Source organism: Papilio machaon, chromosome 22 (genome assembly GCF_912999745.1).
Source record: "Papilio machaon chromosome 22, ilPapMach1.1, whole genome shotgun sequence".
Lineage (NCBI taxonomy): Eukaryota > Metazoa > Arthropoda > Insecta > Lepidoptera > Papilionidae > Papilio > Papilio machaon.
In genome coordinates, this window is record NC_060007.1 from 6173094 (window position 1) to 6199650 (window position 26557).

The 26557-nt window shown below is 35.0% G+C and overlaps 4 protein-coding genes across 7 annotated transcripts in view; 3 read left to right on the forward strand and 1 right to left on the reverse strand.

Annotated features, from left to right (window-relative positions):
* Positions 1–234: 234 nt before the first annotated feature.
* Positions 235–7006, forward strand: LOC123722266 (Krueppel homolog 2). 3 transcript variants are annotated; one of them, XM_045683558.1, is made up of 7 exons: positions 235–356; positions 1253–1416; positions 2494–2678; positions 4368–4435; positions 4728–4861; positions 5308–5526; positions 6837–7006. In XM_045683558.1, the coding sequence occupies exons 2-7, from the start codon at positions 1256–1258 to the stop codon at positions 6838–6840; spliced, it is 771 nt and encodes a 256-aa protein (XP_045539514.1). In that variant the 5' UTR covers positions 235–356; positions 1253–1255; the 3' UTR covers positions 6841–7006. The 3 variants fall into 3 exon arrangements, with proteins under 3 accessions (XP_045539514.1, XP_045539516.1, XP_045539515.1); XM_045683559.1 differs by lacking the exon at positions 235–356 and adding an exon at positions 548–710; XM_045683560.1 differs by lacking the exon at positions 6837–7006 and having other exon boundaries at positions 5308–5530.
* Positions 7007–9175: 2169 nt separating this feature from the next.
* On the forward strand, positions 9176–11495 carry LOC106713969 (40S ribosomal protein S3). Its single transcript, XM_014506878.2, has 4 exons — positions 9176–9277; positions 9579–9882; positions 10360–10580; positions 11282–11495. The coding sequence occupies exons 1-4, from the start codon at positions 9245–9247 to the stop codon at positions 11456–11458; spliced, it is 735 nt and encodes a 244-aa protein (XP_014362364.1). The 5' UTR covers positions 9176–9244; the 3' UTR covers positions 11459–11495.
* Positions 11496–15225: 3730 nt separating this feature from the next.
* The window catches only part of LOC106713966 (neurobeachin), a 327564-nt gene continuing 316232 nt past the window's right edge, over positions 15226–26557 (reverse strand). The window contains exons 43-54 of the mRNA XM_045683613.1: positions 22229–22341; positions 21818–21958; positions 19606–19725; positions 19235–19454; positions 18800–19110; positions 18508–18640; positions 18074–18235; positions 17712–17841; positions 16963–17096; positions 16559–16770; positions 15915–16066; positions 15226–15706 (exon numbers count right to left, since the gene is read on the reverse strand). Of these exons, the coding sequence (XP_045539569.1) occupies positions 15616–15706; positions 15915–16066; positions 16559–16770; positions 16963–17096; positions 17712–17841; positions 18074–18235; positions 18508–18640; positions 18800–19110; positions 19235–19454; positions 19606–19725; positions 21818–21958; positions 22229–22341 (1919 nt within the window). The 3' untranslated portion in view covers positions 15226–15615. The remainder of the gene's footprint in view (positions 15707–15914; positions 16067–16558; positions 16771–16962; positions 17097–17711; positions 17842–18073; positions 18236–18507; positions 18641–18799; positions 19111–19234; positions 19455–19605; positions 19726–21817; positions 21959–22228; positions 22342–26557) is intronic.
* LOC106713975 (facilitated trehalose transporter Tret1-2 homolog) overlaps positions 25655–26557 on the forward strand; it is a 40191-nt gene continuing 39288 nt past the window's right edge. For both annotated transcript variants that reach the window (XM_045683611.1, XM_045683612.1), the window contains exon 1: positions 25655–25959. In XM_045683611.1, the coding sequence (XP_045539567.1) occupies positions 25943–25959 (17 nt within the window). In that variant the 5' untranslated portion in view covers positions 25655–25942. The remainder of the gene's footprint in view (positions 25960–26557) is intronic.

Sequence of the window (26557 nt, forward strand, 5' to 3'; positions counted from 1 at the left end):
TTGTCAATGTCAAATGTCATTTCGTTCGTTGTCATTAGCGCTCGGAAATCTAACCATAACAATGAAGTGCAATATATTAAATTAAATATTCTCATTAACTTGTTTAATTTATGATCATTATTTTATAATAATTTAGAACTATTTTTGTCTCATCCTAAAGAATTGTATGTAACAAATAAAAAGTTGTTTTGTCTGTAACAGAATACAGTTTTTTATTTCTCCTTGTCATTTGACAATCTGGGCAAATCATGTTTCACTTTCATGTTTGTTCGTGATTTCGTGGTCAACGTTGAATTGTGTTATTGAAATTGTAAAAATATTATTTTACATCGGTGGATTTTGTTCCATAATTCAGTGTAAGTATTAAATTATATTAAATTTTTCAATTCTCATAATAATCCAATTGACACGAATTATCAATATGTGTACTTTACTAATTTTTGTAATTTTTAACACAATTATCCCCGAAAACAAGTTTTTCTTCGTCATAATATGGTAAAGTTCCAATAACATCTTGTTTTATGAAGGTTAATATCAGTTGGATTTGTAAAGATTGTTAGCGCCAACTAATCGGTTTTGAAAAAGTAATAATTACAATCATAATCCCAGTATTTCTCATTTGCATTTAATTAGCTTTAATAGCACGTTTTACGACACACGTCCGATAAAGATACGCAACATTTTGTGTAGTGAAATTATTGGGAAACCTGGTTAGTATTCCAAAATTTTCGTATTATCAGTAAAAGTCTTATCTGATAAAATGACTTACCAGCAATGTCTATAAACCTCGAGTTTTATAGTATTTGGTTAACTTTTGAGTTAAATATTCCATGGCGTAGTTACTGCAAAATTAGAAAGTGAAAGTACAAAACTTTCTTTGCCATTTATAACTATTTGCAGATGAATTCAAAAGTAGTACATTAATGTCAAACTCATGTCATCATTTTCTTGTAACAAAGATTAAAGCAAGTTGTTAAAATAATAAAAAATGAATGCTAAAAAACATAAACATAATTTCCATTTTGTAAAGCGCATATAAAGATTTTATTTTTGGTTTTTGTATTATTTACAGTACTTATGGTTCCTGAAAACCATCTCTTTGATGAAAAAAGTCTGCGCCAAAATTAAATCTACAATCTCTGACCTGCAATTTTTTTTTTTTAGTATATGTACTGCTAAAGCAAGTACAGTGACCTACTATTTGGTTTACATTGTGTGTTGTGTTACATTCTCCAGAGTTTTTTCTCCACAGAATATGGCAGATCAAAACACACCAGGGGGTGAAGGAGGCCCTCCCAAAGGCCTACCAGCTCTGAAAGCTCATGTTATAGCAAACAAAGTAGATGTAGCACTCTGGGGCATCCGACTTCTTACAGTTTTGTGCACAATAGGATATTTATTGCCTATATTTAACAAGTAAGTAGTTAAATTTAGAAATAATTATTCAAGTTAAAATTACTAAACTTTATAGTTAGTTTGGTGTAGGAACTAGTTCTGAGCTTGGAGAAACTTAATCAGGATGAGAATTGGATAATAATCCACAACTTCTGTATATTTTTATTAACTAAAGGAGTACTAAAACATGCTAGGACCCACAGTTCTTTTTTTAAGCTATTATAGTATGTTGTGTGAAACAATTTTTTTTTAATTAATAAGGCTAATTGTATTTATTATTTTAAACAATATAATTCCCACAATATTCAACCATTATTGTGTATTATTTAACATTGAAGTTGAGTAATTTTTTATTTAAATATGTCCCACTTATTTTAATTAAAAATATATAAACACCTTGACTGCCGGCCACACACCAAAGTAAACATTGATACAAAAATATTGTAACAAGGAATGTAATAATTTTAAACCTTTCAAAATGAAAGCTACGGTTAAAGTGATTCATGTCAGTAATATTAAACTTAAGTTCAAGTGAGATGTACTTTTGATATAAAGATGTGAAAGCACTGCATGAGATGGCATAAATTTAACAATTCGTTTCAGTACAGCGTAATATTTGTAGCGTAAGTGAAAGTAAAAACTCGTTCACCGTAGCATTCGTACCATTTTAAGATATTGCGTTCTGGTCTTAATCGAGATGGCGAAATACATTTGCAAGTTATAAAATTAATATGCTAATGTAAAGACTGAAAGCATCTATTAATATAGATGATGCTTTCAGTCTTTGTCAGATGGTAAGAAATCATATAAGCATTGAATTATCAATGCTTGTACGATTTCTTACCATGAAAGTAAATTCAAAAGAGCAGACTTGGATCCTTAGAAACAATCAGCCCAATATGAAACACCTCACTAATACTGAAATACCACAAACTTTAAAATAAGCGTAAAATAGAAGTAATTACGATATGTCTTTTAAAGTGAGTCGAGTTTTCTGTTTTTGCTAACAAACGTTTATCTCTTGCTCAATCGTTCACGCGTCGTAAACGCGGTGATACCGCGGCATATCGAACTTAACAGTTTCTATTCGTCTTCCAGCCCAGTATCAGCGTTCTACAAGGCTCTCCTAGCGAATGCAGCAACATCAGCTCTGCGTCTACACCAGCGTATCCCACCGCGGGAGATCGCGTTATCTCGGGAGTTCCTCGCCCGCTTCCTGCTGGAAGACAGCGCGCATTATCTCTTCTACTCACTCATATTTATGAATGTTGTACCCAATATATGTATCCTTTTTAAATCATCAAAAAATCAAACTTTAAAATAAGAGCCAAGGATTGGGATTGGGATGAACGGAGATGGATGTTTGTTCGAAGGTATCTCCATAACGGTTGCATTTTTCTTGATGACATTTGTCACAGATGTAGAACATAGACTGGTAGAACACATAGGCCTCTATTTATGTTTTTTTATTTCGTGCAGACGGAGTTGCGGGCGACAGCTAGTAAAATATAATCTTTACTAAATAAGTTTTCACTTATGTACAGTATAATATTCTCATTTATATAACGAGTTACAATTTGAATCACATGAATATTACATTTTTGTGTAGCTTCACAACTCACGTCAAGGTCACGAAAAAAAAAATTAACTAAATTAACTCATCGTGTATAAATGTGAAATATAACTGACCTTTAAATTATGATATTTATAAATTACTAGCTGTCGCCCGCGAATCCATCCGCAAGCAGTTAAAAATTGGGGTGGGGGGTTATGAAAAATAGATGTTGCCGATTCTCAGACTTACTGAATATGCTCACAAAATTTCATGAGAATCGGTCAAGCCGTTTCGGAGGAGTACGGGAACGAAAACTGTGACACGAGAATTTTATATATTAGATGTAGCCCACGAATCCATCACTGTCAGACAACCTTTGGGTAGAAATTAAGCTAAGGAAACCAAATCGGTAGGGTGCACACGAACAGTGATAAGAAATAATAATAAAAATACAATATTTCAGGTATTCTACTAATATAATATCCAGACTAGATTTTATATCTGTGCCAAATTTCATCAAGATCTGTTGGGTCGTTCCGGAGATAACTTCAAACAAACATCCATCTAAACATTCGCATTTATAATATTAGTAAGTTAACACTTTCAGTGCCATGCGAGTTTAATTATGTACGTAATAATAGTAGTGGCAATTAATGTGTTAAATAACTGTCATAAAATAGTCTGGACAAGGTGATCAAGTAAATTGACATTGACAACTCGTTAACAGATTAAACATACGTCATTATGGCCTTTGTGGTTACTAAAAACCGGTTTAAATATAAATTTTGTTAAATAAATATAATAGTAGCTGAAACAATTAAAAATTAATTTTAATGTTTTATTTCTCATTAAATTCTTTATCCGCAATTGAAGATAATATTAATTATGTATGTATTTATTTCAATTTGTATAAATTCAATGGAAATTAGAAATTATTAGAAACTTGTCAATATAATTTGGTTTATCGATTTTTTATTTTTTTCGATTTTGACGAGACTTGGACGGAATAGTAGCTGAAGCATGCAAGCAAAAAAAAATGCCCGCATGTTTTATTTTCTTCGCTAAGTAAGTCGCAGGCGACCGCTAGTAGGCAGTGAAATAAAAGATATTTAACATAAAAACTTTACCAACATTTAAGTATCTAATACTAGCTTTTACCCGCGACTCCGTCCGCGTGGAAAAAAAATGCACACAAGATAAAAAAGTTCCTATGTCCGTCTCCTAGTTCTAAGCTACCTCCTCATAAATTTTCAGCTAAATCAGTTCAACCGATCTTGAGTTATAAATAGTGTAACTAACACGGCTTTCTTTTATATATATAAGATAGATATAGATGATTAATTTAATATAGTTAGGGATGCTGATTATTTTTAAATATTTTTTTTAATATAAATTTGTTCCTTAACCGTTTGTTCAGTGATATTGACCCCGATCTTCTTGTTCGCGTTGCTCCACGCTGCTTCATACTCTCTCACAATACTTGATGTAAGTGTAACATTTTACTTATATACGATAATGAATCTAATTTCTATAGTGGTAAGGTTTCATTTAGAATTTATAAAGTCAATTTGGGAAATTCACTGGTATTTTTTTTTAAAATATAGTTTTGCTATAATTAAATAAAATTATAATTTTATTTCTTTCTAATTGATCTTTTATAAGTAATTGTTTTATAATTTTAAAGTCTATAATACAGTTCTTTCTTGTAAGTTTTCAGATGTTGGTTTGGTCTCTTAAACTATATAAAAATGATAACCATGTTTGGTTTCCACTTCAGACTTTAGGTCAGAACTCGATGTGGGTAGCTCGGCTGCTGATCTCTCTGGTGGAGTTTCAATCTCGCAACATTCTGCGCGCAGCCGCACTCGCTGAGATCGTTTTGTTCCCACTAGTAGTGTTTATGGCGCTCTTGTAAGTATGATTTCTTAAGTTATTTACAGATCTTTAAGAAAAGGTGTACAGTAATGGAGAGTATTCTAAAGTAGTCTAGATTAGTATTATACCTTCTAGATTACGACTCAAATGTAACAAAAACGCCAATGTGCCCTCCGAAAATGCACACAGGAGATAGTGTGACGTCACATACAGACTTTTTTTTTCCAATATATCAATATATCATAATATATCAATCAGCTCACTATATGTCTCCACTGAGGGGCTCGGAGCCTACCCTAAGTTAGCAGCATCACGATGTTTCCCATCATCATAAGAACGTTGGATAAATGTACATATGTAAATCGAAAAACACATTATGTACCAATGATCGGATTCGAACTCAGGACCTGCAGATTGCAAGTCAAGTACTTAACCCCAGAGTCACTGACGCTACTAAATGAGTAGGTTGTATCATATTACAGTAGTTACTGCGGTCTGATGACACCATTTGTGTACTATTACTTCCTGACGTGGCGTTACACGTCACGCCGCAATCCATACACTCGTAACACATTCCGCGAGCTGCGTGTTGCGGCTGAGCGCGCGGCCAGCTCCCCCTCTGCGCCTGCGCCGCTCTCCCGCACACTGCGCAGCGCAGTCGGCCTCGTCTGCAGGATGGCACCTCCTGGAGAACATGTGCAGTAAGTACTTGTCTGCCTACACCACGAAACTCCTCCTCCTTCACCTCACCTTCTCCTTAATAGTTTCCTCATCTATACATGTAATAAAATTGGTGTGTCTATATGTGATGTCGAAATAAAAAATATATATTTTTGTCTGTCCGCAAGCCGTGTTTGTTCTGAATAATCTACGGAACTTTCACAAATTTTGACGGGACTTTAACTTAAAGGTAGCTTAAGTGTGCGGGAATATTGTAGATTACTTTTTCTTTTCTTAATTTTGTTGATGAAGTCGCGGGAGAATGCTAGTAGATAAATATATCTGGATGGCTCTCAATCTTGACTCGAATATCGCTTTAGTCGATGTTTAATTAATTTGTGACGTCATTAACGGAATCGATGAAAAATATCGAACGATTCAAAAGTTCCCGCTTAATTTTCAAAGTCACCGAGCGCGCGCAGCGGCCGCGACTTCCACATAGCTGTCTCGCTCCCACTCAAGGGTTTGCAACATTGATTGCTTGCTCATCGGTATGTCTCTCTCTAACTTCAAGAAAGTGTTGACTCGTAAAGAGTAGTCATATGTAGTTATAGATGTATACGAATTCAATTTAATTTGTAAGAAAAATCTGATATTGTAGTGTTTTTATAAATCAAATAGTAATAATTTTTAATGTTTGAGAAAATTTTATATAGAAATTTGTTTTTTTTTTGTACTTTTTAATTTCTATAATAATCTCGTAAATTTTTTTTTCATTGAATAAATTGAAAATTAATTTCTTTAGCTCAACTTAACCGTAAAAGTATTGTATAAAGTAGAATGTTATTTAGTCCATCTTTAGTTTTTCTTTCATACTTTTAAAATCTTGCGAAACCTCACGATGAAAAAAAAATAAGATGCTTTAAATCACATCTATCCACATTATCCCTTTAAAAAAAAATTAATGCATTCAAAAAGTCTTATGCTTTTTTTATATCAATGTGGCAAACGAGCGAGCTGCCAACTGAATTCGCCGAAATAGCAAAACAACGGTTCTCATAGACATCTGCTATCAAATGCTTTGCCCATTTTAATCGACGGAGGAGGGGACGTACAGAAAAAGGGTATTTCCACTTCATATGCGTCCCCATCTATCAAATCCACTTCCCATTCCAAACCTTTCCTTATATGTAAAGATTGGAAAAGAAAGGGGACTGAAATTAATAAAATTCAATAAAAAAACAGCTTTAATAGTGTATAGTACAAGAAAATTTAAGTTATTGAAAATTTACTTTGTCATTGTTTTTGTGAATATTTTATGGCACTCACTTATCTTCAATATTTTTTTCAGATAACGCTCGCAAATTTAACACAATTGAATGAATGCCATTGGATTGGTTTCATTCGGTCACATGAAGATCCTTATGGTTGTATGAAGGAAAGACCAAGATTTAATTCTGTCCAAAATATAATTCATTTTTTTAACTTCACTGACCAACATCCGATATTAATTTTTACATAATCAATAAACTAAATGTTATTCAACAAAAATTTTCTTCAATTTTTATCACATAGGCTCATATTTTATGTATTCGCGTATATATTGTTAATAGGTTGTTTTTTTATCACTTGTTAATTTAAAAAAAAATTATAACTACACCGAGGTTGCTTCTTAATATCAGATTATTTCATATATTATATAAAATGGTTAATATCTTTGGTTTACTCCACTTGGTGTCTTGTTTGCTTTAGAATTATTTACAGTCGAAGACGTTTATTACCTACCCATTACATATTCAATGCAATTTAATAGAACATTTATAATAGTAATTTTGGTTGCTTTATGATATACGATTCTAAGTGGGTAATGAATTTAAATCTTTGACTACATAAAATATATTGCAGAAGATGATCAATTTGGTGTTGGATTTTTTATTAGCTGGATGAATTTTGGCACTTTTATTTGGAACCAAGTGGAACATACCCTTGACAGCTGTCATTGAAGCGGTTTCTGTAGAACTAAATAAAGGTATTGATAATAATTAAGTTTAATTTAAGTACGAGAGTTGAACAATATTTTTTTTTTTAAATTCATAATTATCGTTTAGTTTAGTCAGATTGTAATCATGAATTTGTTAATAATGACATGAAGATTGTTGGCGAAAGTATATTTATTTAAGTTTATTCGATATAGTGTTGCCACTCTTATATAAAAATTTTACCACAAGTATAAAAGCTCATTAATATGCATTTAATTTTGATTCGTTCGATTATATTCTATTATATTAACAATATGTGGAGTATTGGGTACACATTTTGTATTTTATGATGATATACGGCACCTGGTTTGGGATGAATGTAGTCATGAAGTTTTTAATTAAATTATTGACAATAAAATGTGTTTATTTCTTTATTTATTCCTTGACAAAATTACAAATTAACAAAGAAAGACATAGGACAGACAGGGCGTCTCAAATCTTGGAATTGCAGTCTCCTATAACCCTGTCAAACCTTCCAAAGGTATGGTAAAAAAGAGGGCCTTTTGAAATCTCGTGGAAGGTGCTAAAAGAGATCTAAAACCGTTACTGATGACTACTTTTTAATTTTGTCTTACTGCTTAACAAAGCCATAAATCAGAATATCAAGAATTGGATACATCCTTTAATCATCATCTCCCTGGCCTTTTACCACTCACGTGGGGTGGCAGACAAGCTTTTACAAACCTTAAAGTTTTGGCTTAATTTTTTACGGCCGGCCGCCTGCCTGTCAACAACCCTACTTGGGAGGAATATCTTAAAATGAAACATAGTGGGTATGTTCCGATATGCACTGCGAGCACTGGCACAGTACTATCACTGTAGAAAAATTCGTTCCGATATGGACTGCTAGTATACTGCCACAGTACCCTAGGAAAATATATGACGTCATAAATCGCCGCCATATTCTACTGTGAGCACTGGCGTTTTCGAGGTAAGGTACTTGCAGTACCTTGATCACGTGATCAGTCAAAACCACTCGAGTGCCTAACGTCTAATAAACAAAGCTACAGTTTAATCAGAAAATTTTAAAGTTCTACTAGAAAACTTGAATACACTCATTTGAATGCTGCGTCAAAAATGCGGCTGACAGTATACGGGATTGCGTTCCGTTTTAAATCGTAACCATTATAACTGGCTATAAAGGAACGGCTTCACAGTATACTGAATTGACGTCACACTGTACAGTAGTCGCAGTGCATATCGGAACATACCCAGTATAAACTAAATAATTATAGCTCAATAGCTAATTTAAAAATAATTCAGTATTGATCATTTCTCTGGATACATCCTCTATAAATAAATTAAGTATATCTAATTTGTGATCTACGTAATATTATATACAACTAGCTGTCGCCCTGGCCTGGCCATGTTGGCCGATTCTCAGACCTACTGAATATGCTCACAAAATTTCATAAGAATCGGTCAAGCCGTTTCGGAGGAGTACGGGAACGAAAACTGTGACACGAGATTTTATGTATTAGATAATTAATTCGAATGGTTCAATTTCATTAACAATCTAATGTTTTATAGTGAGACTGGTAATTTTTAAAATTATGTTTTGGACAATGTAAAAATAATTTGTAGCAAAAAAAATTTGCAATGATGGAGATCATTAATTAAAAATTTCAAACATATAACGGAACGCTACATTGTTTGACATTGACGTTTGTGGATCTGTGTTCTTCTGTCTTTTTGAGTTTTCTCAGCCCCCGTTGCAATCATGGCGGTGAACAACATTTCTAAAAAGCGCAAAGTATGTTATTTTTTAGAAGGTTACTATTCTAAATAAATCTGCCAAATTGTTGTGTGGGGATATTTATGTCCACAAATGAAAAGTTCTAATTATAAGTGTTAGTGTAAATCGTGATGTTAACGGATGTCAAAAAGTTGTGATTGTATTTTCAACTTAAAATTAACCTTGCAACTTTATTTTCTAATTGTTAAAAGATAAGAAGTAGTTTGAAATTGATTTAAATAATTTCCAGTGACGTGTAAACAAAGGTACGTCTTTATCTGAAACATAAGAAAACATAACCTCCGTGTGATATTTTCAGTTCGTCGGCGACGGTGTGTTTAAGGCTGAACTGAATGAGTTCTTAACTAGAGAATTGGCTGAGGATGGGTACTCCGGCGTGGAGGTGCGGGTCACCCCGATACGGTCAGAAATCATCATTATGGCGACGAGAACACAAAGCGTGCTTGGTGAAAAGGGACGCAGGATTCGCGAGTTGACCTCGGTTGTACAGAAGAGGTTCAACATTCCTGAACAGTCTGTGGAACTGTACGCAGAGAAGGTAGCCACTCGTGGTCTATGCGCTATTGCTCAGGCTGAATCTTTGAGATACAAACTCATTGGAGGTTAGTAATTACTATATTGCTTGCACTAAATTAACTTGATACAGTGTCTACACTAAAGAAAATTACAATTCTGTGAGATCAATTTATAAGAACATCATTTTCAGTTTCATTTCATTAGTTCTGTGGACACTTAATCAAAAACAAAAATATGTTTTATATGATTAGCTAAATTGTCTAAATAAAAAATGACTGTCCTATTGTAAGAAGTAACCACCAATAAACAAATCTGAATAAAATCTAAAAATTGTAAGATGCTGTTCTGCACCCCAGTAATAAAAAGCAATTTTTAAAACATGGTATTTCTACCTCTGCAATGGGTAAAGTTACTACATGGCATATCCATAAGATGAAATTATATTTGTTGATGGGGTCAATCAGTGTTATTTTTATTGTCATATTTCAACTAATTTTCAATGATTTTAAGACATCTTACTTAATTACTACAATCATATAAAAATAATCAAATTATCCTTTCAGGATTAGCTGTGCGTCGTGCATGCTATGGTGTTCTCCGATTCATTATGGAGTCAGGAGCACGAGGCTGTGAGGTGGTTGTATCTGGCAAGCTGCGTGGTCAGCGTGCTAAGTCCATGAAGTTTGTTGACGGCCTCATGATTCACTCTGGTGACCCATGCAATGATTATGTTAACACAGCTACCCGACATGTTTTGTTACGTCAAGGAGTACTTGGTATCAAGGTAAGTTTCAATAGTTAATTATATTTTAAAGATAAACACTAGTGATTAGATGTGATGTATGTTTTACTCAATATGTTTTAATTTCATAAAAAATTTTGGTTGACTATCAACCTATTAAATTATAGGTACATTTTCAGTTTTGCAATAAGTTAGAAATTAGACAAATCCCTTCAACATATAAAGAGGTTGTGTACCTCTCCTTTCTGTTTCATTCTTATATTCTTTTAGGTTTGCTCTGCTTTATTTTTATCTTGTGAAATGCTCTTATAATTTATTACAGTGATTTTTTAATTATAAGGCTTAAGTGATTTAGAAAAGATTACTTTTTAAAATTCGTGGTAGCCACACAATCAGGGATTGCAAGCCTCCTGCAGCTTGTGGTCTAATTTGTTGTGGTAAAGTAACTTGACCTGTTTATTGGAGGGTTCATTCTATATGAGCTCTTGTACGGTGCAGGTCAAACAAATTACATATAATTATTAAAAACTTTATGGATTGTGTGAGAGAGTAGATGCATATATAAAAAGGGACTGAATTCAGATATGACAGCTAATAAAGATGTATGAGAGAACATACATACTGTGCCAACTCTCTGTAGGAAAAAGAGCAGGATGATGGATGAGCTTCATTCTAAAACCATTGATACTTCCAAGTTTTTGTAGTCAATGACAATTTAAAGATCACAAACTCCTCGTTCTCAGGTTAAGATCATGTTGCCATGGGACCAGCAGGGCAAGAACGGCCCCAAGAAGCCACAGCCAGACCACATCCTGGTGACGGAGCCCAAAGACGAGCCCATCCCCACGGAGCCGACGAGCGATGTGCGCTCCATCGCACCTACCACACTGCCTCCACCGCCCGTCGCAGCCGTCGCTTAGCTTATAAGCTATACTTAATAAAAAAATTAATTAAATACATGTTTTATTTTCATGCATTCCCGAATATCTCAGGCTATAAAGTAGAGCCTTGTTTGGTCAGGGGGTTAATCACTTGACTTGCAATCTGCAGGTCCTAAGTCCGAGTCCAGCCATGTACCAATAAGTTTATCGATTTACATATGTACACTATCAGACGTTCCTACAGAAATCCAAAGATGTGTGTGAAGTCAAACAACCCGCATTGGGTCAGCGTGGTTGACTATGGCCTAGTCACTCCTGACAGGGTAGGCTCCGGCCCCTTAGTAGGGACGTGTAAGAAGCTGATGATGACATTGCAATCTTTACGCCTCTTTTTATGGGAGTGTTTGCACAAACGAATCCACCCTTTGTTACAATACGTAGCTCCGCCAATAGATCTTGTAAACAAAGCATATATACCTTTTTCAATAACCAGGTTTAGAGAGCTTAAATGTCAAATTGATTCGTTCAGACGAAGATGTGAAACGAATGGAATTGTAGTAGCAAATACACGAAGTTTCGGACGAAACTTCGTTTTTCGTTGAATTTGAGTAGACCCCCAGGAGAAATAATACAAACTAATTTAATCAATGCAATTTATTTATTACTTTAAGACCTTTTCGTAACTTACAAACGCACCATACACTTAGCAAAAATGAAACATTATAAAGAGTTACGCTCAAGTGAGAATACATTAAAAAAATTGTGTTCAAATGAAATATAATAAAGGTCATTAGTAATTCACACATTAAATTTTCGTCAAAAAGCATGTGCATATAGACGTTATATTAAAGAATGTGACATAATATTTTTAATAATATCTATTGAAATAAAAAATCTAGTATTGGGCTCGAAGTTATAAATTCAGAAAATACAAAATTAAAGTATTGCGTAGTAATTATAAAAATGCCCAAATAAACCTATGTTATTTAAAAATATATGCAATCAATTTTGCTAAACACAAACGCGACAGTTTCGCAATTTATTTTTTTGTCAATTATTATCTTTTCTCTTTCACTTTTCAACGTTAAAATTCAAAATACCTTCTGGAATACTTCATACTGGTCGACGGTAAATTACTGTGCAATAGACATTTTGTTTTTTTTTCAACTTTAGGCTTGGTACACACAATCTCCGTAGACCAGTTATTTTTCAATTAAGTGAATAAAAATTAGTCAGAATGACTACAATTGTTTGTAACATATTATACTTATTTCATTAGTCTGACTATTAAACTTTCATATAAAATAATACATTAATAAATTTAACAAATCAAATTTCACTATGTATTATAACACTAAGCAGTTGTAACTTCAAATAATTTATAAATAAAAACTCCATAAAAGTAACTATTAATACCAAAAAATCAAAGATAATTTGGAAATTACAGTTGTTATTTTGTAAAACAGTGTTACACGCAAAATCCAACGAGTAAAACAACTTCATTTACGCAAAATGTCCCACTAAACTATATCTACGCATCTACATGTCTACATATTATTCTAACCTAGTTTAATTCACTATAATACGTTCAACAACATTTTCATAATATTGAATTACTATTATCTAAACAAGACGTTTTATTAGTTGGCGAAGGCAGTACATTAAACCTTAATATGTAAGGAAAGCCTATAGTACTATTCTAAAGAAAGGGTGAAAGAAGCACTCGTCAATTTATTGCGCATGCTGAGTGTATGTGCTGTTTGCAACATTGTCTAACATAGCAGTGTTGCCAGACATTAATTATGAATTTATTATTTTAAAATTAGTAAGCCTTAAAATTTTATAAGATGGTTATGTAACTTCTATTAAATGCAAAAGCCGATCGGCGATGTTTTAAGTTTAGTAACGTTTTAATATATGATGGTCACAACTCGGTTAAATAATTATGATTATTAGATCTTAGCGTTAAAGAATTTTTGTGTATGAATCACGTTCAGCTTATGTCTAAATGGACAGGACAGCGAATTCAATATACAAGTGTTGCCTTATTCTAATGGAATAAAAAAGTTAATTTAATTTAATTTTAAATTTCGTATCTTAAAATTATCTTACCGTTAATGGACAGAATTGCGTGTAGCGTGTTTTTTTTAGCGTGCTGCGTGTTTCTGTGCTTAGATTTTTTGAATGGATTTATTTAGTATAAGAATAAGATTTATTAATGTTTTTCTTTTAATAAATTATTCCGAGAGAAGCCTAGACACTAATTTATGTAAACCATTTTAAAGGAATTGCATTCTAAAGACATATTTAAGGTAAATCAAAAGTAGGTTTGAGAAAAAGGTGAAAGATTAATTTTTAACTAGTTAGTACTAGCTATAAATTTAGCAATTAGGATCTAAGAAACTACAGTGGGACGTGAGAGATTAAGGGTTTCAAGATTTATTTGTACAATTCACTAGAAGACATTAGTCGCTATTAAGGTTACCGACAAGAATTTTCTACAGTTTTTTTTAGTGAGATTTCTAACCTAATCTAAGGGAAAGCATTAGAGTCAAGTAAGGGGTTGGTGTTGCTGTACTATTGGTTACTAATAGCATGTTCATACAACTGTTCTCTACATTATCTGTAAGTTACAATATTTTTGGCACAGAGAGTAGGAAAAGATAGTTTTTATTTTTTTTCTTTATTTTTATGTCTAAGAGTGCATATTTAAAGCCTAAATCACAGAACGGAAGGAGCGGTGCAGGTGTAGTGATGCAAAAATATAGCTTTCAATTGAATTTACAATAAATTACAATGGTCGCGTAAAAAACTATTTTTGGTTATGGTCTGTCAGCCGTAACACAACTTTAATATGTGCCTTAAATAGATTTAATATTACAAATATCTATTCATTGTCTACACGTTATATTATTGACATAGTTTATTAGCGAAAATAATTATTTGATATTTTCGCGTTTATGTTCTATCTTAAATTCTTACATTAAGTAAATTAGATTAATAACTCTTGTAAGATAAGACCCATTTATATGGTCAATGCATCGATGAACTTAGTGGCTTTTTCCACTAGAGGCTAGCCGTGCACTTAGACTTTAAGTGGCATCGGGGTCTTATAATTGAGTACCAATATGAAAATAGAAAAAGTAAATGAATAAAAATAATTAAAAAAAATACAAAAATGTCAATAAAACCGTTTAATAAAAATCAAAAAATATAATTACAAGTGATTTTACACATATTAAATACCTAAGCTACCCATCACCAAAGTAATATAAAAAAAAAATTCATGAAATAAAAATAATAATTTATGAAAAGAAATCTAAAAATAGAATATTTTCAATTAAATTGTGGTCGAGTAAAATATTTTCAAAATATTGCACGATGTTACGAATTTTGTTAAGTACAGAAATGGACGTTTTCTTGATACGAGAGATCAAAACAACTTACACACATGCAGTCAATACTTTACCTATGGCACTAAAATTAAATAAAAACCTATATTGATTTAATAACAATTTCCAATTAATTAATACTAACAATAATATAAAATAAATGGAATGTTTGGAATGTCAAAAAGAATAATACTGCTTAGAAATAAAAACATAAGTACTTGTCCGCCTCTGAAATTAATATACACAAATCTTGTTTAATTTTCTACATGCGATGCTTCCCTTCATATTAATTAACTCTACTAAGATTGGCCAATGTTGCTAGATTTAAAAACAAAAAAAAAAATGAACAATAGTAGAAGAGAAATAATATAAATCAGCTAGAAGTCTTCTGTTAGATGGGTAAATGAAAAATAAAAAATAAAAAATTTTTGGCTGTTTTATCTAAAAAATGCACCAAAGTAATTTTTATAAAGCTAATTTTGCAACACTGGCCAAACTAGTAAGGAGCATAGCAAACTATCAATTTCTAACGCTTATCAAAGCAGTTTAGGTGTCTTACGCTGATCTAGCTTCTAAAGGTCACTAACAGTTTAGGATCATCAAAAGTATTTTCAAACGAAATTAAATAAAACTTACGTATTGATGTTTCTAAACTTATAGCACGTACCATAACATGGTAACACTGACAGTAACTGACATCTGTCAATATCAATTGACATTTTTATGACACAAAACTGTAATTTTAAAAATGTTCGAGAGACATTGAGTCAGTATTTAGCAGTGAAAGTGCGCGTAGGGCGCGGATCAGTACCGCTGTTGGTACTCATGGTGCCATCTGTTGAAGTCTATGTGGAATACAACAAGCGAGCCGTTTTCGAGACCCGCCAAAAGGAATCTGAAATGTCAAAGTAAAATATTACAATTTTAACGCTGATTTTCAGAACTTTGTATAAGTAGGCGGGAAAATGTAGGAAGTCTAATAAGACACTTGCGAACATAGTATCTTGGTCAAGATATCTACTTTAAGGGTTCTGTAACAGCACTTTCTTGAAAAGATCATTAATGAGATAAATAAGATGAGGGACATCGAGATGTGTCCGTACTTCTGATCGTGCGAGAGCGCGAGGCTGCAGACGGGCGCGCCGGCTGGCGGGAAGGCGTACAGCGGCGCCAGAGTGAAGGCGCGCCACACCTCCACCACACCCGCGTCACCTCCACACACCAGGTACTCCCCACATCGTGACAGCACCAGGCACTGCTCACACACACATACAACATGTATACATAAAGGTACAGTGATCTGGTACATTATAGGAGATAAAATAATTTTGATTTTTACTAAAACAAAGTTCGTCAGAAGCGGTATTCTTGGGAGCTCTTGATATAAAAGGTTATATACTTCGAACTTCATCCTTGAGTTTTTTCAAGGAAGTTATATATGCTAAAATAAGCATAGATAGTACTATTATTGGTAGGCATTACTTTTCACAACACTATACAGTCAAAACCGTTTATAGCGACATCGTTTAGAACAACATACCGGTTAAATTGACCAAAATCAAAGGTCCTGGCTGAATGTTATTACATATCTTTCCTATTAATACCTGTCACCGGTTGTTACAACTATCGGTTTTTACGACTCAATATGAGTAGTCCCTTCGATGTCGTTATAACAGATTTTGACTGTATGTTCAAACTTAACGTTGACTTTTGATGAGACTGTATAATGTCTGCGAAGCTGCATTACCTGGAAGTTATCATTATGCGTCTCGTGCCGGAGTCGCCGTCCGTTGAGTGTGTATGCGGCGAGATGTCCGCGCGCGTACCCCACCACCAGCACCCCCTCGCGCGCCAGAGCCAGCTGCTGCGGCGCCGCGCCCCCCGGACCCCCCGCACTCCCCGCACCCGGCAGCGCGCGCAGCATCTCCCCGAACGTCGTGTGGATCAACACCGGACCGTCTGAGGAAGTGTAGAAAATTACCAACTGAACTGGGTCCGATTACGTTGTAATTGTCTCTTGTTTTGAGTTAAGCATAGCGTCAAAAATTTCTGCAACGGAAGTCTTATCCAAGACGATGTAGACCGGGTGATTTCATGTCGTATCGCTTGATAATAGATAGATTCTAACGAAATGAATGTCAGTATACTGACTGATGGATGAAGAGACGACGAGGCCGAGCTCCGCGGAGACGAGCACCGCGTTGAGCGGCGCGTCGTGTCCGGAGAGCGTGGCGCGCGGCGCCGGCGTCTCGCCCTCGCCCACCACACCGCCGTGTCGCGCTGACCTGCGCCGCGGGGAAACATGTCACCGAATTAAACCACGACCAAATTAAACTATAGCGTAAACTCTGGTATTGCCACCTTGGTGTTCCCGCTGCTCGTTTGCCCCCTTCTCTTATAAAAAAAAAAATCATAAGAACGCGTCGGTGGCTCAGGGGTTAAGCACTTGACTTGCAATCTGCAGGTCCTGGGTTCGAATCCCGTCATGTACCAATGTGTTTTTCGATTTTCGATTTACATATGTACATTTATCCGACGTTCTTACGGTGAAGGAAAACATCGTGATGCTGCACATATCTGAGAAGATATTCAATGATATGTGTGAAGTCAACCCGCACTTGGCCATCGTGATTGACTGTGACCTAGTCACCCCTAACATGGGGTAGGGTCCGAGCCCCTTAGTGGGGATGTATAGTGAGCTGATGATGATGATGTAAATCATAAACAATACATAAAATCATCATAAGAGGAATTGAAATTCTAAATCTTGTCTATGATATTCATTCATTACTATTCATTAATAGGTTATAAAATGACGATCCTAAAAATTGACCATACTATAATTTTTTATCTCTATATATATTTATCTAGTGGTCGTAAGTGTGATCAGTAGTAGTTACCAGTGCCACAGCAGCACGGTGCAGTCCTCGGAGCCTGAGGCGATGTAGCAGTCGGAGGTGATGTTGCACTCGGAGCGAGACACGCACGTCACCACGCCGTAGTGACCGAAGATTATCTGAACTATCTTAGCTGCAATGCAAATACGACCTTACAGCTTACCACATACAACACAAGGTATCTCATTGATCCGACTTGAAGGACCGAATACTTAAATTGTATTTAATTACAATTACAATCGCTGATTAGGTTAGTTTTATATTTTTTTTTATTTAACATATTTTAAAAGCAATCTTAATTTTTTGGCACTCAAGGATTTTTAGTATTCGATTATTTAGTATTTAAAAAAGTTATAATTTCTCACCGGTTTCTGTAGAGAATACTCTAAAGCTGTTGTCCCAGAATCCGGCGGCTATGAGGAAGCGCGAGTCGACAGTGGTGACGAAGCAGTTGCTGCGCGCCTTCACGCGCTGAGAGAAGTTGTCGCCCAGCTGTCGCCGCGACAGTGCGCCCGCGGCACCGCCCGCTGGACACACACAAATATATTTATTTACATCTGATGAAAAGAGTTTATTTCCATCTCTTCATTGAAAGATCCCTTAAATAACACATACAGGAAACAGCCGCATTAGGAGCTGTAATTGTGCTGCTATGAGAAGTTTTCGATTTACATAAATGCATTGTGAGCGTTAAATAACATTTCATCGAAATGGGAACAGTATGAACATTTCTAGTACAGAGTTAATCAAATGGGCATTGAATCGTTATTTTCCAAGTCGTATTTTTAGTAATACAGACCCCACACGGGATCCATGAGCAAGGGGTGGTGGTGATGCGGCGCGTGGTGGGGGGCGAGGTCAGCTCGGGCGGCAGAATGCGCGCAGCCGCCCCCGGCCCAGCGATGTGCTGCGAACGCACGCGCCGCACTCACCTGCACACACAGATTGCTTCAATTAGAAAAATGAAAAGAGGAAAGTCCTTAATACAGTATTAGTAAAGACATCTAAAATTGACTACTCAGTTCGCTCTAATTTATACCGACTAGTTATTTATATAGTACAAGGAAACATTGAAGTAATGCAGCAGTTACCGTGACGGCGGTGGGCATGGCGAGCTGGGGGTAGGTGTTGGCGGAGACGTGCACGACGGCGGCGTTGGAGGGCAGCTTGAGGCGCATGCACACGTCGTCGGGCGGCGCCGCGAACATGAGCGGCGCCAGGTGCAGGCTGGAGGCGCGCGGCGGGTGCGGCTCACTCAACAGCTGCGCCGGAGTCTGTCCGAAGCTGCGGATCTGGTCCTCCACCGCGGTCCTCGTCACCGGATCCGTGATTTGGTCCAGCCGGACTCCGCCCTCGTACGTCAGGTAGTAGAACACGTTCGTAGCGCGCACCGCCTCCGGCCCTGGTGACATATGGATTGCTAATTTTGTACCCGCCCGACGATGACAGACGTTTATTAAGAGATCTCATATGAATTACTACCAGGTTGCAATTTTGTAGAAAATTATTCCGTCAAAACGACGTACCTCTCTGCTTGTATCCAAATATAAGATCAATCCATTGATGCAGCTGGCAGCTGACGAACTCTGACTCGAGCGCCATGCGGTTGATGCGCACAAACTCCTCGGCGGAGGAGGCCCACGGCGGCAGCAACACGTCGCCCGAGGGAGAGTCCGGGATGCCCAGCTTATAGCCGCCGCTGTTTACCAGCATCTCCGGCAGGAAGAACAGCTCCGGGATCAGTTCCTGGAGGACCACAACGATTGTAACATGAATCCTGGTATCCTTAAGAGCTATGCAACCACCATCCACAGGAGATGTAATTTCGTCAGATTAACGCACGTTGCAGGCCTCGTCTACTTAAATTTGGAAGTTATTATTTGACAGACGTGTATACCTTAACATCGGAGGTATCCCTCTGGCAGTTCTTCCAGGAGGAGGCGATGGATGAGAACAGCCTGTTGGGGTGGTCGAACTTGCCGCCATGCAGCGCCAGGAACATTGTCGTCATCGGCTCCTGATATGGAGCACAGAAATAATGAAACATCCAATTTAAATACAACTTTTAGAGACTGTCATGTTATATAAGGGCAAAGATATGAAAGTTAAACTGTTATACAGGATCATAATTTCCTTACAAAAACTATGAGGACTGTCGTTAGAAGCGCAATTGTTCAGGTGTGTCAAACATGCAGGTGCGTCGAACTAGACTTGTTAAAACATAGTGGTTGCTGTCTCTATTGATGTATTATGTTAAATTTCTTCGTCCTAATGATGTTTGTTGAACTTTGAGATGTTTTCGTTCTCTACATTTCAAGGTTGACTCATTTCCCATTAAGATATGTTTAGATAACGATCAATCAAAGCTTGGCAATTTCACGCGCGATGTCGCCCTTCAACAATAAAAAATAACCATTCTATTTTCGATTCGACCAAAACGGTCAATGGGCTTTTAAGTTTTTTTACCTTTTACGACTCTTGTCACAATCAATTATATCATAGGGTTGGTAGTTTCAAGTTATTAAATATTTTTTCTTATTTTCTATGCCATAATATATATCAAAAATATTGTTTCAATTATTTGTCTCAAGTTATTCTAAAATTTTATAACATTTTAATAAAATAAACGTTAAAAAAAATTTAAATTTTTTGGACTTTGCATTAAACGATTATTTTTAATCAATTAGCCGTTAAAATTTGATAAAATAAAGTTTATTACAAATTAAATAAGAATATTAATTTTAAATAATTAAGAAACACATTAGTGGCAACCCTATTCAAAACTGTCATCTGTCGCTGGGCATTGCGCATGAGTTCCGTAATTGCGGTGACATCTCACTTCCCCGCGCGGCGCTACTGTATCCTACAATTACATTGATTTCCATCCTTTTCTGTTTATTTTGATGACTGACTGACAGACTGTAACTTTTTAATTATATAACTTGGTTGATATAGACATTTATTAAATTTTATTTCTGTATTTGTAACAATTACCTACTAGTCTCTTACAGCTATTATTAACCCATTTCAGAATAGGCAGTTTTTCTTTTTTTGTATAATTGATTTTCATTGAATTCTTCTGGTAATACTATTTTAAAGATTTCGTTTTATTCCTAAGTAATATTAATTATAGATTTCCTTGAGCTGTGTAAATAAGAGCTTAGTTCTACACTAACAATGCGATATCAGTTAGTTATTGAATTTGTTTATATATTTAAATAAATATAGTTATCATACAATATATCAGTTACAATTAGCAATTAGTTCAAGGCTGTGGTCAAGCCTAAGTTTACTTCAAATGCTTTGTTATTTTACTTAACCTATAAAGATTATAAGATTAGTGTCTTAAGTAACCTTCCATGAATTCTTTGTTCCATTTTCAAATAGACTGTATGATTAATTTATTCTTTGACGTTGGACACTAATGTTTGGACAGACGGAATATAATTTTCTTCATAAAGAAAAGGAATCTTACTAATATAAATGCGAATGTTTAGATGGATGGATGTTTGTTTGAAGATATCTCCGAAACGGCTCAACGGATCTTGACGAAATTTGGCACAGATGTAGAACATAGTCTGGAAGAACACATAGGCTACTTATTACGTTTTTATTTTAAATTCCGCACGGACGGAGTCGCGGGCGACAACTAGTAAGAAATAAAAGAAAGAGTATAAAGAAATGAAAGTTGTAGAGAGTATTGTAGGTATAGTTGAAGTCCGCAGTAGTCGTAGAGTTGTGGTAAACTAAAGCTCTTCGTAAACAAGGCGATGTAAATTTTCGAAAATAGTTTTAGTCGCTAAACAACTTACGCAGCAAATGACGTAGAAGTTCGTACACAGGCACGCGTCGTCGATATGTCTGTCATTGCTAAAGCTAGCCGCTTGTTGCCTATTTTTCAAGTTCTTCGTGGGAAAAGCTAAGCAAATCTTTACACTTTAGTCGCTATACCAGTAATGACCAGGCGACACGCGTCAGTGATGCATTTTTGTGCACGGAGCGAGCGCAACGCGTTACTCGCGACACCATTATACAATATAAGTTTTGAAGATTTACGTAGCCTTGTGTACGAAGTGGCTAAGCCTCTAGTGAACTATTGATGTACTCACGATGCGGACGAGCCAGTTGAGCACGAAGGCGCCGGTGGAGTAGTGTGTACCATAGTGGAAGGGCGGTGTGGAGTCGTGCTCCCACGTGCTGTACCGCTCCTCGAAGTACGCACGACGGCTTGGGTTAAGCGCGCCGATAGGCTACACAAAAGACACACTCAGTAACTGCTGGAATTGTCGTTATTTTAAGAGTGAAGACTCTTGTTCACATAGAGAGGCTCCAAACGTAGTTGTACACTAAAACTCAAGACGAGGAATTACTATCTCGTAAAATACATTTACAGTATTTCCATACTCAGACACCCAGACCCTTAGTATTGATCTATATTAAGGGAATGCCGAGTATGGCAGTTACATAACGTTTTAAAGCCTACTATCCTTATGAGTTTATACATTACTTTTATCAAATACCTTGGATAGATCCCTGTAGTTTGAAGGCTGGCTGAGATCCAGCTCCTCGCTCTCGTAGTTTGTTAGGACCCAGGGGAACACGGGATACTGGTTCAGGTCGTTATACGTGCGCCCTGAGGACAACATTGTGATATGACATCATTACGACTCACTAAAATGTAGTCTCATCTTTTGATCGACGTCATCATTTGCAAACTTAACTGTCACATGACGTTAAGTGGTAACTTAAATATTAACATTTAGTTTCTATATCGCTGGCATGTCTGTGGTTTAAAACTTTATTATCTCGAATGCATTTAATCTGACAATTTTATTTTTATGTTCTAACAATCTTTATGTAGAGTCTTGTAACTTAACCTTATTAATCTTACTATTTTACTAATATTATAAATGCGAATGTTAAGATGTTTAGATGGATGGATGTTTGTTAGAAGGTATCTTCAGGACAGTAAAATCACGATATCACGAATTACGATAACGAATCACGCTGAAGAACTAGTAATTAAGTTAGTAGGCTACTAATTAAGTTTTTTTCTAATACCGCGCGGACGGAGTCACCGGTGACAGCTAGTAAATTAATAAAAAAATCTATAATTAAATAAAACTGACACGCCAATCCTAACACAATACAAATTTAAGAAAGATCTAGAATTGTCCTCCGATTATAGGACTTTATTGCTACATGAGTACGTGTCTTAGTACCTACTTAAAATATCGTCATAGAAACAGACTACATATATCGACGTGTGATAACACGATATGTCCTGTCACATGACGCAGTGTCTTCTCTTGAGTAATACTACGATAAGGCACTATTGTTTGATACAATGTATTATTGTATTTAAAATTATTAATAAATAGCTGTTGCCCTTAAATTCTGTCGCGTGAAAAAGGAAACTATAGTCGTATATGTTTTCAGATTGTAATCTCTATATGTTACAAATTATATGTAGATCCGTTCAGTCGTAGATGAGTTACGTGGTACCAAGCATTCATACATCTATCACAATTTTCGCATTTATAATATTAATAAGATGTCTTTGCTGAGGACAACTTGGAGTATTGCTCGTAAAACTGCTATTCCTGTTCTGTTATCCTGATATATATCATGAGTTCTAAGGAATCTTAGATATATTTAAATATGGAACAAACCCATGGTAATTTCATTCAATAAAAATGTCCCTAATTTTCGCAACAAATTTTGAAGCTATATTCAAAATCTACTAGTCTTCTAGTTATTTAAAAAACAAAAAACAAAAAAATGGGACCCATCTGCAAGCACTTCCTTTCGATTAAAATAATTTTTATCAAAATCGGACCACCAGGAGCGGAAATTCGCAGTAACACACATAAAAAAAAAAGTCAGTCGAATTGATAACCTCCTTATTTTTGAAGTCGGCTAAAAATAAAACTTAATAGAAATTGGTTTAGACTACTTATTTTTTTTATCGCGGTGTGTCATTAGAAATGAGTTCTTCAACCCTAATGTTAACACTAAACAATGCATCTGTATGTACGTGTCTATGATGAAACAGCACGCGTCGGCACGTATGATGCCAGTTTCACACAAGGGAAGTACAGTGAGGCAGAACATTGCAGTACTGCTATTGTTGGAACGCACATTCTGGCAGAACAGTACTATGTTACCTCGGTGATGGGCTATCAAACAAATAAGAGTACTGTTCTGTCCTAATGCTCTGTGATGACCTCGTGTGTAAGATGCTTATTGCATCTAGTTACACGCATTGCTGAACGATTATTGTTGCATAGATAAATACAAATCACGCTTCATCAAACTGATTGTTTGTCCTTCTAACTTCTTTGGAAATACAGAATAAATTTGTTTTCATGAAGGTATCTAATATTCATTCTTACGTATTATTTACGGCTAAGTACGTTCGATTGCGGCAACCTTTGTTATTAAGAAATCTATTTTATGTTACCAGATAAAAAAAAAATTAGCGCACCATTAACACACCAGTAACTATTGCTAAAAAGTGGTAACATTTCAATACTATTAAGGTCGGTTGAGTAACTTTAGTGCGGCAAGCTAATCTGAGCTAGTAAAAGGTTAATTCCATCAGAAAGAAGGTAAAACCTACAGGGGTATATAAAATATCATAAAAGAAAATCACGACATGACAGCTATAGTACGAAAGAAATTGTGTGACACTCTTTTGACATTCACAGGGGGGCGTTAGCGAGTTGTAATAATTAAGTTTGACTTGCCCACCGGGTCAGATGAATTTGTCTGTTTATAATAATACTATTGTAAGAACTGTTTAACTTTTTTTTTATTCGGATGTCGTACACGACTCTCTCCGGCAATGGCCTGTTAAACAGTGACCTTAATGCTCAGTCATGGAGAAACTTGTGTTACAATTTAACTTTTTTATAGCTTAGATTATACAAGTAATAGTTTCTTTTTATCAAGGACTTCCCATATTAAATAAATGCTATACATAAGTACAATCGGGGAAAATGGCGGTATTGCACCTTAAAAGCGACAGTCGTTTGAACTTTCTTACCCATTTAGACGGCGACACGGAACAATTTTTATATGTTGGTATATAAAAAAGGTTGGTCAGTGCTACACGACTAATTGCTTTTTACTAATAAGTCGTTTGCACATCTCGCTGCTATCTTACAGATTATTTTGTAAAAAGGATCGTTGCAAGAAATAAGCCAATTTTTCTGAAAGTGGAACACTGCCAAATTTCCTGATTATACTTAGGTATTTAAAGATACTTGATAGTTTATTAGTTTTCAACAAACGCTACAATATTTGTGAACCGGCAAATCTGCATTGTTTGATTGGTAGAAAGACTTCTAACATCTTGAATTTTGCAACAAATATTAAATTGTAATAACTTACAGCGCAGTTATACTTTTACTAGTTTATTATCACAACATAATAATAAACCCTAAATACGTTATTTACTTTTAAAAGATAGTAATATAATATATTTTATCTTGAAGTTACATGAATGTAGAGATAAAAGTGTAAACATTGAATATATGTAACATACATATAACATAAAGCTAAATGGGTATATGTTATATACCTAGTATATATAGACCTATATATACATCGAATGCAAACGGCCTACGATCTTTGACCCTATCGATACTAATCTTTGACTTAAGAGACAGGAACTACCGAGCGCGCGCATTCGCTTCTGTCAAATAAAATGAACAATAACTTCTAAACCGTTCGTTTAGTGTCGGGATGTAAATTGAATCAGTATGTGTTCAAAATGACGCTTCAATTTTGAGTGTAATTGCTTTACCTGACCGCCCGCAAAAATGACAGAATTTAATACTGCGGCTCTTTGCCTAGTCCGGTTCTGTATTATCAAAGATATTAATAGACAGTAATATTGACAAGTGCAATCGAGAGAGGTCACTTTATCTGTGTACATCGTACAGTGGTGCTATTGTAGCCACGTGACAATTTGACATCTGGCTGCCGAAGCGGCATTCGTCAAAACGATGCCAACTTTCGCACACGACACTACAAAATACGAATCAGATTCGTGCAAAATACGAAGAGAGAGTTTATTTTGTGTGATACGGTGGAATTAGTTTTCAGTTGTACTCCGTAAGTGACGTCGAAAAGTGACGTTTCGTTTCGCGCGCAATTCGTAGTTATCAAACAATAGTGGTGAAAGTTATGCTGTTATTAAGTGTTGTGATATTTTAAGATTTCGTATAATGGAAATAATAAAAAGGTAGGATTTACGTTTCTTCATAACTTTTTTATGAAACTATATCTTAAATGTATTTTTAATACATATTATGTAATATAAAATTAACAAAACAAGAAATTATAATCACGAATGTCGTAAAACTGTAATTAAAAAAGTAAAGAGGACAGAAAGTATAATTTTTATAATGAAGAATTATAATAGAAAAAGTATTACTTCCTCATAAAATACCAGCAAGAAATACTTAATATTCTTACTTTATTAACTTATGAATAAGGTATCTCAGCTATCAAAATAATATAGCATTGTTTAATATCATTAAAAAAAATGAAAAACTTGCAGATATTTTTTTTAGGTTAGAAAAAAAATGCCAAGCAAGTCAATCATGATTTCTGAATAATAGTTTAAAAACGCATCAAGAATAAACATTAATTTTTTTATTAAGTAAATAGAAATGTACATAAATACAAAAAGTAAAAAAAGATATCAAAACACTTCGCTATAAATAGGCATCATATTGTAAAAATTACACCAAGAAGGTGAAAGAAAAAGATAAAACAATGGATAGTAGATAAAGTTGACTATCAAAATAAACATTAAATGTTACATAAATTTAGTTTTT